Source organism: Ranitomeya imitator, chromosome 4 (assembly GCF_032444005.1).
Source record: "Ranitomeya imitator isolate aRanImi1 chromosome 4, aRanImi1.pri, whole genome shotgun sequence".
NCBI classification, from domain to species: Eukaryota; Metazoa; Chordata; class Amphibia; order Anura; family Dendrobatidae; genus Ranitomeya; species Ranitomeya imitator.
The window spans coordinates 31,410,109-31,426,843 of record NC_091285.1 but is presented as its reverse complement, the minus strand read 5'-3'; the positions used below and the strand labels follow the sequence as shown (position 1 = coordinate 31,426,843).

At 47.6% G+C, this 16,735-nt stretch overlaps 1 protein-coding gene across 5 annotated transcripts in view; it reads right to left on the bottom strand.

Annotated features, from left to right (window-relative positions):
- The window catches only part of PWWP2A (PWWP domain containing 2A), a 48,237-nt gene that overhangs the window by 21,544 nt on the left and 9,958 nt on the right, over positions 1 to 16,735 (bottom strand). For 4 of the 5 annotated variants that reach the window (XR_011320669.1, XR_011320671.1, XR_011320670.1 and 1 more), the window contains exon 2: positions 2,434 to 4,146. Coding sequence is in view for 2 of the 5 variants with exons in the window: in XM_069763479.1 (XP_069619580.1) it covers positions 2,451 to 4,146 (1,696 nt within the window). In the remaining 3 variants the exon portion in view is untranslated. Of the gene's footprint in view, positions 1 to 1,108; positions 4,147 to 16,735 lie in introns of those variants that run through there. The other variant, XM_069763478.1, reaches the window with a different exon arrangement.

The following is a 16,735-nucleotide window of genomic DNA, read 5'->3' as shown; positions in this document are numbered from 1 at the left end:
TTGGAATTGGAAAACACCAACCTACATTAAGTTGTCAGTAGTGTGAAGCAAGAAAAACCTTGTGTGAAGAAAACCGGAAAGTTGCGAATTACTATAAGTGTGCATGTATGGTATATTATATATAGCATAAAAAATTTTGAGTTAAATGTTTATGCAAATGGATTATGTCGAACTTAAAAATTATATATATATATATATATATATATATATATATATATATATATATATATATATATATATATCTCTCATTTATATATTTTTTATTTTTTTATTTTTTTTAATATAAAGAAAATTAATTTCAGTTACCATTGGGGCTGAATTTAGGGTAGTCCTCTTACAAAATAGAAAAAGTATTAGGGAGAAATTAAAAAAATTAAATTAAAAAAAAATATATAAAAAAAAAAAAAATAAAACAAAGAAGCGCATCACTCACCCTCCTCAGGTCCAATGCTAGAAATGGTTGACATGCTGTGAGCAGCACAGACTCAGCAATGGACCCAGTGAGGGTAAGGCACAGTTTATTTTTTTTAACTACTAATGGAACATATAAAGGAAAAACTCCATTAAAAAAAAGGGTATACAATACCAGAGACTTTCCTACATCTACATATAAAGCTTCAAGAAGTTCACATTAGCCTAACGAAATACACTAAAAAAAAATTGTTTTTATCTAACATCTAAGAACATCTTGCTTTGCTCTTTCCTTGGTAAGAAACACCAACCTGATACTTCACATTCCCACTCCTAAAAGCAAAACCAACGTCACCAATTTCGGTGTAATGCTTCACTTCACCTGTAGAGGCACTGCTGGGAATAATGACACCCTGCTGCATAGATCACAGTGATCGCTGGGGGGAAAAAAGGGTCTATGCAGCAGGAATATCCTGCGATCGGTTCTTTTTTTTTTTTTTTCTTTTTGGAGAATTGTTCAACGAGTTGACGAAACTAAAATGTTTCATTGTTTAACGAAAAAAAAAGCAAATTTATTGTTTAGTTTCACCTTATGGGACTAATATGATCCCATTTAGTAAGGCCGAGCGGCTGATAAAGAAGCTGATGTTCCGCCATTTTTCCTTTTTTTTTTTTTACCCCAGTAACACACAACAAATTCAGATTTAGTTTATTTTATTTACAATTTTGTACATTTTAGAGCAATACACAATTACATCGGTTTCAGATTTTCTGACCTGCAAACAGATACCTTAAACTTTCATGAAAACGAGAAAAAAAAAAAAAAAAGAAAAAAAAATATTGGGAAAGAAAATAAAATATATATATATTCATTTGATAAAGTACATCCAAAAATAATGTAACAGTGAGACACCGACAAAAGCACAAACATGTCTGAACCAGAACAGATCCTAAAAGAAAGGCGGGAGAGGAATCCTTTCAGAATTTGTGTATATATATATATATTCATATTTAACATATTACGATGGCCACGGGTGTCATCATTTTTCATCTAGACTTCTGTCCTGGGATGATATAATAATTAAAAAAAATAATAATAATAATCCACCTTTTACACTTCAGAATCACTATGTACATCCCTCTCCCTCTCCTCTTCACGCACTGATCCACCATGATGGAAAACGGACGCTACAGGCCCGTCACATAGCAGGGGACTAAGTGGCGGTCAGTGGTCAGTGAGGCTTCCATGCCTCGTGTCTTCATAGAATTACAAAATATTTATGGAGTGAAATGTTAAATTACAAGGGGGTCGCCCAAGACTATTAATCGATGGCCTATTCTTAGGATAGGCCATCAATTTATGAGAGTCTGACTCACAGACCCCCCTCGATCCCTTCATTGTTTATAGAGCTACAGCGCCGTACATTCAAGTATGGCCGTTACTGGTACTGCAGCTCAGCCTCGTTCACCAGGTTATTAAAGGGAACCTGTCAGCAGGTTTTTGCTCTGTAATCAGAGAGCAGCGTGACGTAGGGGTAGAGACCTCAATTCCAGGGATGTAACACTTACCAGTTTTGATAGAATCCCTGTTTTCTCTGCTGTGGTCAGAATGCTGAGCCCTGTATAACTCCACCCACACCACTGATTGGCAACTTCACAGTAAGCAAGCAGCCAATCAGTGGTGGGGGCGTCGCTACAGATTAGCAGGACAGGATGGCAAGTGACACCTAGTCCTGCAAAGATAATATCCTGCAGATAAAACACTGATTGTATTGAGACTAAAGTAAGTGATACCTCTCTTGAATCAGGCTCTCTGCTCCTACATCATGCCGCCGTTAGATAAGAGAGAAAACTTGCCTACAGATTCCCTTGAATTAATAAGTAGCTAGGAAAACGGGCATAGGGCTTTTTTAGCCTAGGGGTAAGGGAAGAAAGAAAAAACACTTTCTAAAATACTTTATGGTCGTGACTAAGCTAAGGCAAAAAAAAAACATACGATGTACAGTTTCTAATCTTGCCTACCTTACGAGTGGGTGGGATCACGTTTCGAACTGGGTCAGGAGGGCTCGCACTTCTGGGGTGAGCTGCTTGGCAGCCTTAGCTGCCTCTGTGATGGCCTTGCGATAAAGACCCTTTCTCTTCTTGTTAAATCGGGACTGGAAGTTTTCTAAAAAGGGGGACAACTGTGACAAAGCAAGGAAGGAAGTTGTTGGGGACCCAAACCATGATATGCTGGCCTCCTGCCGGACGAGGAGGCCGTTATCTTTTCGACTGACAGTTATGGCGAGTATACGGGCGGGCCACCATGGGAAGCCATATATCTTCGCCCAAACAATGTCCCCAACACATATGGTCCTGCCATCGGGGGTCACGCACTTAGAAACATTTTTGGAAAACACCTTTATTTTCAAGGAATTGCTTAACTTTTTCTCTTCTTTGGAAGAGGAGGAGGAAGATGATGAAGGAGGAGGTGGTGCATGCATGGTGCCTGGGGGGAAATCAAAGTTTTCAGTAGAACTACACTCAGAATGGATGGACTTCATGTCATCTGTACTATCGCTACTACACACTGACGCATTGGAAGAGTCTGCTTTCGTTTGATTTAAGGTCATGTAAACTGTGATATTGCTTTTGCTGCCTCCCTTGCTCAGGGCTTGCTGCTCGTCCTGCTCGGCAGGCGGTACGCAGACACTGGCGTTCTCAATTGCACTGCTCACCTCTTCGGGGCCATTGGAAGGGGTCTCTATTTCGGAGGGGGCCTCACCTGCTGAACGGGTGGCAGTGTAGCGAGTCTGGGGCTTGATGGCAATCTTACTGCTGCGCAAGCTCTCAAGTCCGATCTTCAGCGAAGAGTCGTTCTCCTCGTTGCGGTACCTTTGAGGTTTGATGCGTAGTCTTGGTGGAAGGGTCCCTGAGGTCGTGTTCTGAATGCGTCTCGTAAAGTGGACTTTGCTGTGAGCGTTTTTCGAGGAAGAGGTCTCCTTTTGCTTTTTTTGTGCCTTTTCTTTGGCCATTTTTAATACTTCCCGAGCCTTGACATGATCCATGTTCTTACTCTGTAGCACCTTCTTGGTGTGCAGCTGAGCTTTGGGGGCGTTGGTGTGAGAAGCCACTTTTACCACTTTGCCTCGCCCGTGCCCGAGGTTGGAGACCTTGGCCACCGGGTTTTTTTTTTGACTCTCGTTCTGGCTTTTTCCATTTACCTTATGATCAGTCTTAAGTTTTTTATTCACAGTAGTTACACTCTCGGGCCTCCTCCTTTTCCCTTCTTCCAGCTTAAAAGAGTCATTACCAGTCGTCTTCCGGACCTCCCTCTTGTCGGTCACCACGTTTTTACACTTGTCGCACAATACCTGCCTGGGCCGGAGCTTGATAGCGTTCATGATTGAAGTGGGTTCTTCCCTGTAAATTTTCTTTTTCAGTCTTTTGATTTTACGTGGAGGGGGTTGAGGTATTGACTGGTTATACGTGTCCCTGATAAACAAAGGAGGGGGGTACGGAGCTCCTTCATGAAAAAGCGGAGGCGGCTTTGAAGTCCACAGGTTATTATTATTATTATTAGTAACTCCACAGGGCTCGCTGGATGCGATGGGGGTCACATCTACGGGACCGTTCCCATTTTTCAGTGATTCGTCTTCTTGGAATGATGTGCTTTGAGGCTGGACGGGTTCTTCCGCTTTATTTTTATACTCGCGTTTCGGGTGAAGCGTTACAGGGATTCCATGAGGTCCAAACCTTCAAGCAAAGAAAAAGGTGAAATTATACAGATGATCAAAATAACCACATACCAAAATATACACAAAACCTAACATTGAGAGACCTAAAACTTAAAAGGAAGCCACAACATAGATCTCTCGCTCTCGAGCGTTCACACCCATGTGCAAGCCAGAAGACTAAGAGGTGGATTTGCAGCAAGTTTTGCAGAGGATTTAGAGGAGGGAAGAGTCAGATTGATGTTGCCCTATTATATGACTGCAGGTTCGTTCCCCCCTTCTCACATGAATCGGAACTTTCTATAGCCATATAACCAATGATGCGGCCAAATATTTAAGTGCACCTTCCCACCTGCTTGTTCTCCATCTATCTCTGCCCATCACTGGGTCTATAAGACAGTCAAGCAGAAGGTGGCGCACGGTGGGGATTGGTGCCGGGGATGAAGACGCACAGGAAAGTGCTCAGATCATACTTATAGCACTTCAGCCTCATTTGCATGGAGAATAATGGAAGCAATAAATTGTCTTGCGTTTCAAAGACCTAGCACATTGTTCGGGCTACCGGACGCACCGTACAATTAGTGCTAGATAGCACTCGCACTCATAACAGAATGGGGCCGTTCTCATACGGATTTTTCATGGAACATTCGTTCTGCGCAAAGTCGCAGAAATATTTCCAAACTTCATCTCAGCGGCAGATCAAAATGGGCAATGCAAGTCTACGGGTCTGAAAAAAACAGGCAGCACTCGGATACCATCCAATTTTAATGGACTGTTAAGAGGAGAAACCTTTTTTTTTTTCTGTCCACACACGTGAAAGACTGATAAAACTCGAAAGCAAATCATTGATGAAACTTGGTCCGTTTTTCTATTGCGTGAAAAAAAAAAAATGTACGTCTAACTAGTATGAAATCCTTTTCCTATCTAAAGCTTCCCAGACGGTGGAAAGAAGCAAGTGGCTGGGGGGGAGGGAGCATATTTATACACAACACTTTTACACCACACATAGCACTCTGCTACATCCATATCCCTACACCCAGGGCTCTGCTATATCACCACTTCCCACACCCGGCACTCTGCTATACCCCCACAGCACTCTCTGCCACACCCCCACACACAGCGCTCTCTGCTCCACCCCCACACACAGCGCTCTCTGCTCCACCCCCACACACAGCGCTCTCTGCTCCACCCCCACACACAGCGCTCTCTGCTCCACCCCCACACACAGCGCTCTCTGCCCCACCTCCACACCTCTCTGCTCCACCCACACACAGCGCTCTGCCCCACCCCCACACACAGCGCTCTGCCCCACCTCCACAGCGCTCTCTGCTCCACCCACACACAGCGCTCTCTGCCCCACCCCCACACACAGCGCTCTCTGCCCCACCTCCACAGCGCTCTCTGCTCCACCCACACACAGCGCTCTCTGCCCCACCCCCACACACAGCGCTCTCTGCCCCACCCCCACACACACAGCGCTCTGCTCCACCCCCACACAGAGCTCTCTGCTCCACCCCCACACACAGCGCTCTCTGCCCCACCCCCACACAGCGCTCTCTGCCCCACCCCCACACACAGCGCTCTGCCCCACCTCCACACCTCTCTGCTCCACCCACACACAGCGCTCTCTGCCCCACCCCCACACACAGCGCTCTGCCCCACCTCCACACACAGCGCTCTCTGCTCCACCCCCACACAGCGCTCTCTGCCCCACCTCCACACACAGCGCTCTGCCCCACCTCCACACCTCTCTGCTCCACCCACACACAGCGCTCTCTGCCCCACCCCCACACACAGCGCTCTGCCCCACCTCCACAGCGCTCTCTGCTCCACCCACACACAGCGCTCTCTGCCCCACCCCCACACACAGCGCTCTCTGCCCCACCTTCACAGCGCTCTCTGCTCCACCCACACACAGCGCTCTCTGCCCCACCCCCAGACACAGCGCTCTCTGCCCCACCTCCACAGCGCTCTCTGCTCCACCCACACACAGCGCTCTCTGTCCCACCCCCACACACAGCGCTCTCTGCCCCACCCCCACACACACAGCGCTCTGCTCCACCCCCACACAGAGCTCTCTGCTCCACCCCCACACACAGCGCTCTCTGCCCCACCCCCACACAGCGCTCTCTGCCCCACCCCCACACAGCGCTCTCTGCCCCACCCCCACACACAGCGCTCTGCTCCACCCCCACACACAGCGCTCTCTGCCCACCCCCACACAGCGCTCTCTGCCCCACCCACACACAGCGCTCTCTGCTCCACCCCCACACAGCGCTCTCTGCCCCACCCACAGCGCTCTCTGCCCCACCCACACAGCGCTCTGCTCCACACAGCGCTCTCTGCCCCACCCACACACAGCACTCTCTGCTCCACCCCCACACAGCGCTCTCTGCCCCACCCACAGCGCTCTCTGCCCCACCCACACAGCGCTCTGCTCCACACAGCGCTCTCTGCTCCACCCCCACACACAGCGCTCTCTGCTCCACCCCCACACACAGCGCTTTCTGCCCCACCCCACACACAGCGCTCTCTTCTCCACCCCCACCTTCAGCACTCTCTGCTCCACCCCCACACACTGCGCTCTCTGCCCACCCCCACACAGCGCTCTCTGCTCCACCCCCACACACAGCGCTCTTTGCCCCACCCCCACACAGCGCTCTCTGCCCCACCTCCACACAGAGCTCTTTGCTCCACCCCCACACACAGCGCTCTCTGCTCCACCCACACAGTGCTCTGCTCCACCCCCACACACAGCGCTCTCTGCTCCACCCACAGCGCTCTGCTCCATCCACACAGCGCACTCTGCTCCACCCACAGCGCTCTTTGCTCCACCCCTCCACACAGCGCTCTGCTCCACCCACAGCGCTCTGCTCCACCTCTCCACACAGCGCTCTGCTCCACTCCCCACACAGTGCTCTCTGCCCCACCCCCACACACAGCACTCTCTGCTCCACCCACAGCGCTCTGCTCCACCTCTCCACACAGCGCTCTCTGCTCCACTCCCCACACAGCGCTCTCTGCCCCACCCCCACACACAGCGCTCTCTGCTCCACCCCCACACACAGCGCTCTCTGCTCCACCCCAACACACCGCTCTCTCGGCTTCACCCCCACACATTTTGAACTTCCTTCCAGGCATGTAACTGATCACATAACGTTAAAGGTCCTTCAACTAGTAAGGACCTGCAACATCCATGCAGCTTTAGTGGTGCGCAGGACCCTGTAGCTTTCTTTGCTGTCATATGTGAATATAGTAATGTCCTCTAGGTCGTTCCCAACAAACCCATCACCGGTTGGACGCAACAGGTGCAAATGCCAGTATGTGAACAGCAATGAAAACGCTAAAAAGCACTAGGCAAACACTAGGTAAGCAGCGGCCAAAATACATAATTTATCAACACTGCACCTGGAGTCACTAGTTAGAAAACCAGTGTGAATTTTTACCACTAATTTTAATAATTAGAAAAAATGAAATGGGAAATATATATATTAAGGCCATTTCCTCTGGACATTACTCATCACCTGTAAGACTCCATGTAAGTTGTAACCTTCCTAAGATCCCATGTAGGTAGGATTGAGCAAAATTGTTTGCAGGATCATGGTTCAGCGCCACATCTACAATCCATGGCCGCCAAATCAGAAACCCCTCCTACATGCCCACATCCGCGACTCCTCTGTTGATTAGTCGGATGTCCGAATGACTTCATCAAAAATGGAACCAGGCAGGTAGGATGTTCACTGGGATCTGGTCTGGTGGCCATGGGCTACCAATGTGTCTGCTGGACCAAGGTCCTAAGAATCACTTTGCTCAACTACAGTCAGGCAATAGATAAATACATAGGGAATAACTGATCATTCCCTGCGGGTATAAACACTACCCAGCTTCCCATCAAGACACTTGTACAACCTCGATGCAACAATGCTCAGCTGTTTTCATTGCACCCAGAGAGATTTTTGGAGGCGCACGGCACATACTGGATGGCCACTACATGATAAAAACAAGTAGGGATTAATAGCAAGGACTTCCAGGTTCCGTGAAGTCACATGATGTGTCACATGACCCTCCACAGCCAGTCAGCAGCTATAAAAAGGAAAATATGTGACACTTCTCTAGCTCTGGAGAGAATCAGTCTCCTTCTCCCTCTGACAGCAGACAATATAATCGTTTCTTGCTTTCCCTGTGAAAAAAAAGCTATCCTGCCATGCAACTATAAAGGACTTGCTCCTTCAGTGACAGGCAGGGCAGAAAGCAATTTGTTGCGAAACGAGCAAAGGATCACTATGCAGAGATCTGGCTTTGGTGAGTGACTGAGCATGTGCGACCTCCGGCACACGGCAATATGCCACAAATGCCAGTGGAGCCATACCATGCAAATACCTGTCAATCATGACTGGATCGTTTTTGTATGTAGACTAAGTATCAACGACTAGTCTCCTGTCCCTAACTCAACTCCATCATATGAGACCGTCAAGATCAGGTCATCAGACCCATACCCTGACCCTAACGGAGTGTTCAAAGGGGTTTTTTGTGTTTTGTTTTTTTAATATAGGAAATTTGGCTTAAATGGTGCAAGTGACAGATTAAAAATGGTTTTCAGTGAACAGGAAGATCTCACACTGTGGAGGCCAAGATTCAGTGACAAGGAGCGCCACGTTCACAATGGAGTCATTCAGTCCAGTTCCTAAATGATCGGATGCAGTTAGATCCAACGCTTAGGGCAAACAAGGGGGAAAAAAATAATATATATATATATGCAATTCAAGTCACACGGTTAGTCCAATTAAACATGTCAGATGGACTGACCCTCAATTTCTTACAGAACTGGAACTTTATCAAACAGGTCTGTGAAAAGAACAGAACAGTTCTAGACAAGTAGCCATATTAACCCCTTAGTGGCCAGAATAATTTATGATAATGGTAAATTTAGGTCAATATGTTTTGTGTTTATTAAAAAAAAATATCAAAAATTTGACAAAATGTAAAAATAAAAATAGCAATTTTCAAACTTTGATTATCCCTTTCATCCAGGTAGTCATACCATAGAAAAACATTAATAATATTTCCCACGTTTCTTTTACATCAGCACCATTTGTAAAATATTTAAAAAAATTGTTTTTTTTTTTGTTTTTTAGGGACCTACCCAGGTTTGAAGTGACTTTGAGGGTCCTACATATTGGGTGCCGATGGCGTTATTATTATTTATTATTATAGCGCCATTTATTCCATGGCGCTTTACATGTAAGGATGGGTATACATAATAAAAACAGGTACAATAATATTGAACAATACAAGTCCCGCCTGCTACAGGAGGAGTGAGGACCCTGCCCACGAGGGCTCACAATCTACAAGGGATGGGTGAGGATACAGTAGGTGAGGATAGAGCTGGCCGTGCAGCGGTTTGGTCGATCGGTGGTTACTGCAGGTTGTAGGCTTGTCGGAAGAGGTAGGTCTTCAGGCTCTTTTTGAAGGTTTCGATGGTAGGTGAGAGTCTGATATGTTGTGGTAGAGAGTTCCAGAGTAGGGGTGATACGCGAGAGAAATCTTGTATACGACTGTGGGAAGAGGAGATAAGAGGGGAGTAGAGAAGGAGATCTTGTGAGGATCGGAGGTTGCGTGTAGGTAAGTACCGGGAGACAAGGTCACAGATGTATGGAGGAGACAGGTTGTGGATGGCTTTGTATGTCATGGTTAGGCTTTTGTACTGGAGTCTCTGGGTAATGGGAGCCAGTGAAGGGATTGACAGAGGGGAGAGGCCGGGGAATAGCGGGGGGACAGGTGGATTAGTCGGGCAGCAGAGTTTAGAATAGATTGGAAGGGTGCAAGAGTGTTAGAGGGGAAGCCACAGAGCAGGAGGTTACAGTAGTCAAAGCGGGAGATGATGAGGGCATGGACTAGGGTTTTTGCAGATTCTTGGTTTAGGAATGTACGGATCTGGGAAATATTTTTGTGTTGAAGGCGGCAGGAAGTGGAAAGGGCTTGGATATGTGGTTTGAAGGAGAGATCAATGTCAAGGTTTACCCCAAGGCAGCGAGCTTGTGGGACTGGGGAGAGTGGGCAGCCGTTTACTGTAATGGATAGGTTCATTGGGGGGGGCTCACGTGAAATGGGGGAAAGACAATGAATTTTGTTTTGTCCATGTTAAATTTTAGAAATCTAGTGGAGAAGAAGGATGAAATAGCGGATAGACATGGAGGGATTCTGGTTAGTAGGGAGGTGATATCTGGTCCAGAGATGTAGATTTGTGTGTCATCAGCATAGAGGTGATACTGAAAGATTCTATGAGCTGTCCCAGGCCAAAGGTGTAAATGGAGAAGAGCAGGGGCCCTAGAACTGAACCTTGCGAGACTCCGACAGATAGAGGGCGAGGTGAGGAGGTGGTGTGTGAGTGGGAGACGCTGAATGTCCTGTCTGTTAGGTATGATGAGATCCAGGATAGGGCCAAGTCTGTGATGCCAAGGGATCAGAGGGTCTGTAGTAATGGGGAATGGTCCACTGTGTCAAAGGCAGAGGACAGGTTCAAAAGGAGGAGGATAGAGTAGTGTCGCTTGCTCTTGGCGGTTAATAGGTCATTGGTGACCTTAGTTAGGGCAGTTTCAGTGGAGTGGTGTGACTGGAAGCGAGATTGTAAGCGGTCGAAAAGGAAGCCGGAAGATAGATGGGAGGACAGTTCAAGATGGAAGTGTTCCAGTAGTTTGGAGGCATGGGGGAGAAGTGATGTAGGGCGATAGCTAGATACAGAGGATGGATCAAGAGAAGGCTTTTTGAGGATAGGTGTGATTGAGGCATGTTTAAAGCTTGAGGGGAAAACACCAGTTGTTAGTGATAGGTTGAAGAGATGGGTTAGGGTTGGGATGAAGACTGTGGCGAGGTTTGGGATAAAGTGGGAAGGGATCGGGTCAAGTGCACAGGTGATGAGATGCGATCTTGAGAGTAGAGTGGAGAGTCGATCTTCTGTAATAGTGAAGAAGTTTGTTTTGGAGGAGAAGGGCTGCGTAGTTGGGAGGAAGGGCTCTGAAGGGTTAAATAGGAAGCCCCCACATTATGTTAATGTATGATGTAATCACTTGACAGCAGCATCTAAGGGGTTAAACAGATATGGACGGTGCCAACGCTGATCGTGGCTAATCAAGCAGGTTGTCAGCTATAGTGCACAGCCGACAGCTGCTGGATTTTCACCTGTATGGGGAGGCTATTCTCATATCTCAGGTCAGTAAAAAGACGTATTGGCGGTCATTGAGGGGTTAAATCTATGGCTGGAAATGTTACGACGGATGTGAATTTGAACCGCATTTGGTGTACGTTTGGGCCCATCATCTAATTTTACCAATTTATATTGGCTGTATATATACACACACAAGACAAGTAGGTGGGAGTCTCACCTGATGCAGAAGAAAGTCACAGTCACGAGCGGGGACAAACGCTTGCACAAGATTGATAACTTGAGCGCACATCAGTTCCTGCAGATGGAACTGGATACCAGCCACATTGTGGGCAGTATGGTGGCTCGGTGGTTAGCGCTGTTGCTCGGAATCGCTGAGGTCCAGGGTCAAAATTCGACCAAGGACATCTGCAAGGAGCTTGCATGTTCTCTCCTTATTTGCGTGGGTTTCCTCCAGGTTTCTCCCACATACCAAAGACTTACTGATAGGGAAATTAGATTGTGAGCCCCAATAGGGACAGCAATGATAATGTCAGTAAAGCGCAGTGAAATACGATGGCGCTATTTAAGCATAATAAATAATTGTGAGATGCCAACTGTAAAATAACAGCACCCCTAAAACGACTGCAATCCACAGATGCAAGACCTCGCAAGTCTCAGGTGGTCAACTGTTAGAGCTAGGGATATTTAAGGGGGAACTACATGGCAGACATTTAACTTGGAGGGTACGAAACGAAACAGCCTTCCTCTGTGATGCGTATATGCACTATAGGACACGTGGAGAGGAACTGTCTTCATGTGACAACTCTAAAAAGGTTAATGTGACATTCACGTCTTAAAAGCTCTGGACAAACAATGTAATCCCTTCTTGCAGAAAAAGCCTTCTCAGCTACGCTGCCATGCTACTAGAATTACTCTCTAGACACTTGGCTGTGACCGAAACAAAAATCTATCCATGTAGTAGGCCATGTAAACAGGTCACCTGTTACCTGGACTGTGGACACCAGGGCATATGCACTTGAGCAAGTGATAGGTTTCTGTGCACAATGCAAACACCATCGGAGATGTATAGTGTGAGCGTGTAGGGATGTCTTTTTAGGACACGAGAACCTTGGAAGAGCCACTAAAACTTAAGCGTTTGTTCATTACTGGACAAATCTTTCTTAAATGCTTCACTGCCACAAATGAAAACATACACTCACCTCCAGGACCCCCCTACCACCAGCTATTTCGGCAGTCTTATGGTGGTCACATGGTACGATTATGTCACGTGAGCGCTGCAGCCTATCCGTGGATTGGCTGCAGGGTTCTCCCTTGCATCAGACAGAACTGTGATATACATGTCAGTGGATGACCGCACCAACATCGCTGACACCGACCCAGTCCGGGAGCCAAGTATGTGTTTTTTTTATAAAATTTTGAGTCACTGTAGAATTTAAGTAGTGGACAATCCCTTTAAGATCCGCAATGTTGATTGTACGCAACATTCTCTACACGTTTTAACATCCCCAGCCCACCCGGGACAGAATATTCTGCAATGGAAAATCCACATCGGCAGGTTCTGTACCAAAATGTTTTTTTTGGGGGTTCTTTTTACTGCAGGTTTAACATTGCAATGGGTAAAAGCATCACTGCAGGAAGCTATGTGTACAGAGATGTGTAAGGGACCAGTAAGGAGTTGCAGCGGGAGCAACATCGGCAGAAGCGCTGATGATTGGCTGCAGCGGTCATGTGCGCTGTAGTTGGGACATTACAAGTGCAACCTGTAAAGAATCACCGGATCAGCGGCGGAGACATGTGTTTGGAGCAGGGCATGGAGTGTACCAGCTCACTTTGAACCAGAAACCCTCTGTTGTAGTTGTACCAATGTCACAAATTATCACCCGTGAGTGAACGAGTATAGTCTAAGAGACTGATGAAGACGGGAAATCGCTGTGTCCATCAGTCCGATATACTTGGATGGGCTGGTAGCCATTGCTCTGCTCACAAGTGAGGCTTGGGACCCCTTTCTCCGGACGGGTGGGGGACACAGTAGCAAGACTCCAACTAATACCCTAGCTATACTTTACTCACCCTATTAACCCCTTCCCGACCTTTGACGCCACGTAGGCGTCATGAAAGTCGGTGCCAATCCGACCCATGACGCCTATGCGGCGTCATGGAAAGATCGCGTCCCTGCAGATCGGGTGAAAGGGTTAACTCCCATTTCACCCGATCTGCAGGGACAGGGGAAGTGGTAGTTTAGCCCAGGGGGGGTGGCTTCACCCCCTCGTGGCTACGATCGCTCTGATTGGCTGTTGAAAGTGAAACTGCCAATCAGAGCGATTTGTAATATTTCACCCATTATAACGGGTGAAATATTACAATCCAGCTATGGCCGATGCTGAAATATCATCGGCCATGGCTGGAAATACTAGTGTGCCCCCACCCCACCGATCGCCCCCCCACCCCCCCGATCTGGCCGGTACACTGCTCCGGCTCCCCTCCGCCCTGTGCTCCGCTCCCCCCCGTGCTCGTGTCCGCTCCCCCCGTGCTCCAATCACCCCCCCGTGCTCCAATCACCCCCCCTGCACTCCGATCCACCCCCCCCCGTGCTCCGTTCCACCCCCCCGTGCTCCGTTCCAGCCCCCCCGTGCTCCGTTCCACGCCCCCCCGTGCTCCGTTCCACCCCTCCCGCGCTCCGATTCCCCCCCCCCCGTGCTCCGATCCCCCCCCCCCCCCCGTGGTCCCCCCCCACCCTATCATACTTACCGATCCAGCCGTGGTCCCGTCCGTCTTCTCCCGGGCGCCGCCATCTTCCAAAATGGCGGGCGCATGCGCAGTGCGCCCGCCGAATCTGCCGGCCGGCAGATTCGTTCCAAAGTGCATTTTGATCACTGAGATATAATCTATCTCAGTGATCAAAATAAAAAAAAATAATAAATGACCCCCCCCCCCCTTTGTCACCCCCATAGGTAGGGGCAATAAAAAAAATAAAGAAATTTTTTTTTTCCACTAATGTTAGAATAGGGTTAGGGTTAGGGGTAGGGCTAGGGGTAGGGTTAGGGGTAGGGTTAGGGGTAGGGTTAGGGCTAGGGTTAGGGTTAGGGCTAGGGTTAGGGCTAGGGTTAGGGTTAGGAATGTGCACACGTATTCTGGTCCTCTGCGGATTTTTCCGCTGCGGATTTGATAAATCCGCAGTGCTAAACCGCTGCGGATTTATGGCGGATTTACCGCGTTTTTTTCTGCGCATTTCACTGCGGTTTTACAATTGCGATTTTCTATTGGAGCAGTTGTAAAACCGCTGCGGAATCCGCACAAAGAAGTGACATGCTGCGGAATGTAAACCGCTGCGTTTCCGTGCAGTTTTTCCGCAGCATGTGTACAGCGATTTTTGTTTCCCATAGGTTTACATTGAACTGTACACTCATGGGAAACTGCTGCGGATCCGCAGCGTTTTCCGCAGCGTGTGCACATACCTTTAGAATTAGGCTATGTGCACACGGTGCGGATTTGGCTGCAGATTCGCAGCAGTGTTCCATCAGGTTTACAGTACCATGTAAACATATGAAAAACCAAATCCGCTGTGCCCGTGGTGCGGAAAATACCGCGCGGGAACGCTGCGTTGTATTTTCCGCAGCATGTCAATTCTTTGTGCGGATTCCGCAGCGTTTTACACCTGTTCCTCAATAGGAATCCGCAGGTGAAATCCGCACAAAAAACACTGGAAATCCGCGGAAAATCCGCAGGTAAAACACAGTGCCTTTTACCCGCAGATTTTTCAAAAATGGTGCGGAAATATCTCACACGAATCCGCAACGTGGGCACATAGCCTTAGGGTTAGGGTTGGAATTAGGGTTGTGGTTAGGGTTAGGGGTGTGTTGGGGTTAGTGTTGTGGTTAGGGGTGTGTTGGGGTTAGGGTTGTGATTAGGATTATGGCTACAGTTGGGATTAGGGTTAGGGGTGTGTTGGGGTTAGTGTTGGAGTTAGAATTGAGGGGTTACCACTGTTTAGGCACATCAGGGGTCTCCAAACGCAACATGGCGCCACCATTGATTCCAGCCAATCTCGTATTCAAAAAGTCAAATGGTGCTCCCTCACTTCCGAGCCCTGACGTGTGCCCAAACAGTGGTTTACCCCCACATATGGGGTACCAGCATACTCAGGACAAACTGCGCAACAATTACTGGGGTCCAATTTCTCCTGTTACCCTTGTGAATCTAAAAAAATGCTTGCTAAAACATAATTTTTGAGGAAAGAAAAATGATTTTTTATTTTCACGGCTCTGCGTTGTAAACGTCTGTGAAGCACTTGGGGGTTCAAAGTGCTCACCACACATCTAGATAAGTTCCTTTCAGGGTCTAGTTTCCAAAATGGGATCACTTGTGGGGGGTTTCTACTGTTTAGGCACATCAGGGGCTCTGCAAACGCAACGTGACGCCCGCAGAGCATTCCATCAAAGTCTGCATTTCAAAACATCACTACTTCAATTCCAAGCCCCGGCATGTGCCCAAACAGTAGTTTACCCCCACATATGGGGTATCACCGTACTCAGGAGAAACTGGACAACAAATATTGGGGTCAAATTTCTCCTGTTACCCTTGGGAAAATTAAAAAATTCTGGGCTAAATAATTATTTTTGAGGAAAGAAAACGTATTTATTATTTTCACGGCTCTGCATTATAAACTTCTATGAAGCACTTGGGGGTTCAAAGTGCTCACCACACATCTAGATAAGTTCCTTTGGGGGTCTAGTTTCCAAAATGGGGTCACTTGTGGGGGGTTTCTACTGTTAAGCCACATCAGGGGCTCTGCAAACGCAACGTGACACCCGCAGACCATTCCATCAAAGTCTGCATTTCAAAACGTCACTACTTCACTTCCGAGCCCCGGCATGTGCCCAAACAGTGATTTACCCCCACATATGGGGTGTCAGCGTACTCAGGAGAAACTGGACAACAACTTTTGGGGTCAAATTTCTCCTGTTACCCTTGGGAAAATAAAAAATTGCAGGCTAAAAGATCATTTTTGAGAAAATAATTTTTTTTTTTATTTTCATGGCTCTGCGTTATAAACTTCTGTGAAGCACTTGGGGGTTCAAAGTCCTCACCACACATCTAGATTAGTTCCTTTGGGGGTCTAGTTTCTAAAATGGTGTCATTTCTGGGGGATCTCCAATGTTTAGGCACACAGGGGCTCTCCAAACGTGACATGGTGTCCGCTAATGATTGGAGCTAATTTTCCATTTAAAAAGCCAAATGGCGTGCCATCCCTTCCGAGCCCTGCCGTGCGCCCAAACAGTGGTTTACCCCCACATATGGGGTATCGGCGTACTCAGGACAAACTGGACAACAATATTTGGGGTCCAATTTCTCCTATTATCCTTGGCAAAATAGGAAATTCCAGGCTAAAAAATCATTTTTGAGGAAAGAAAAATTATTTTTTATTTTCATGGCTCTGCGTTATAAA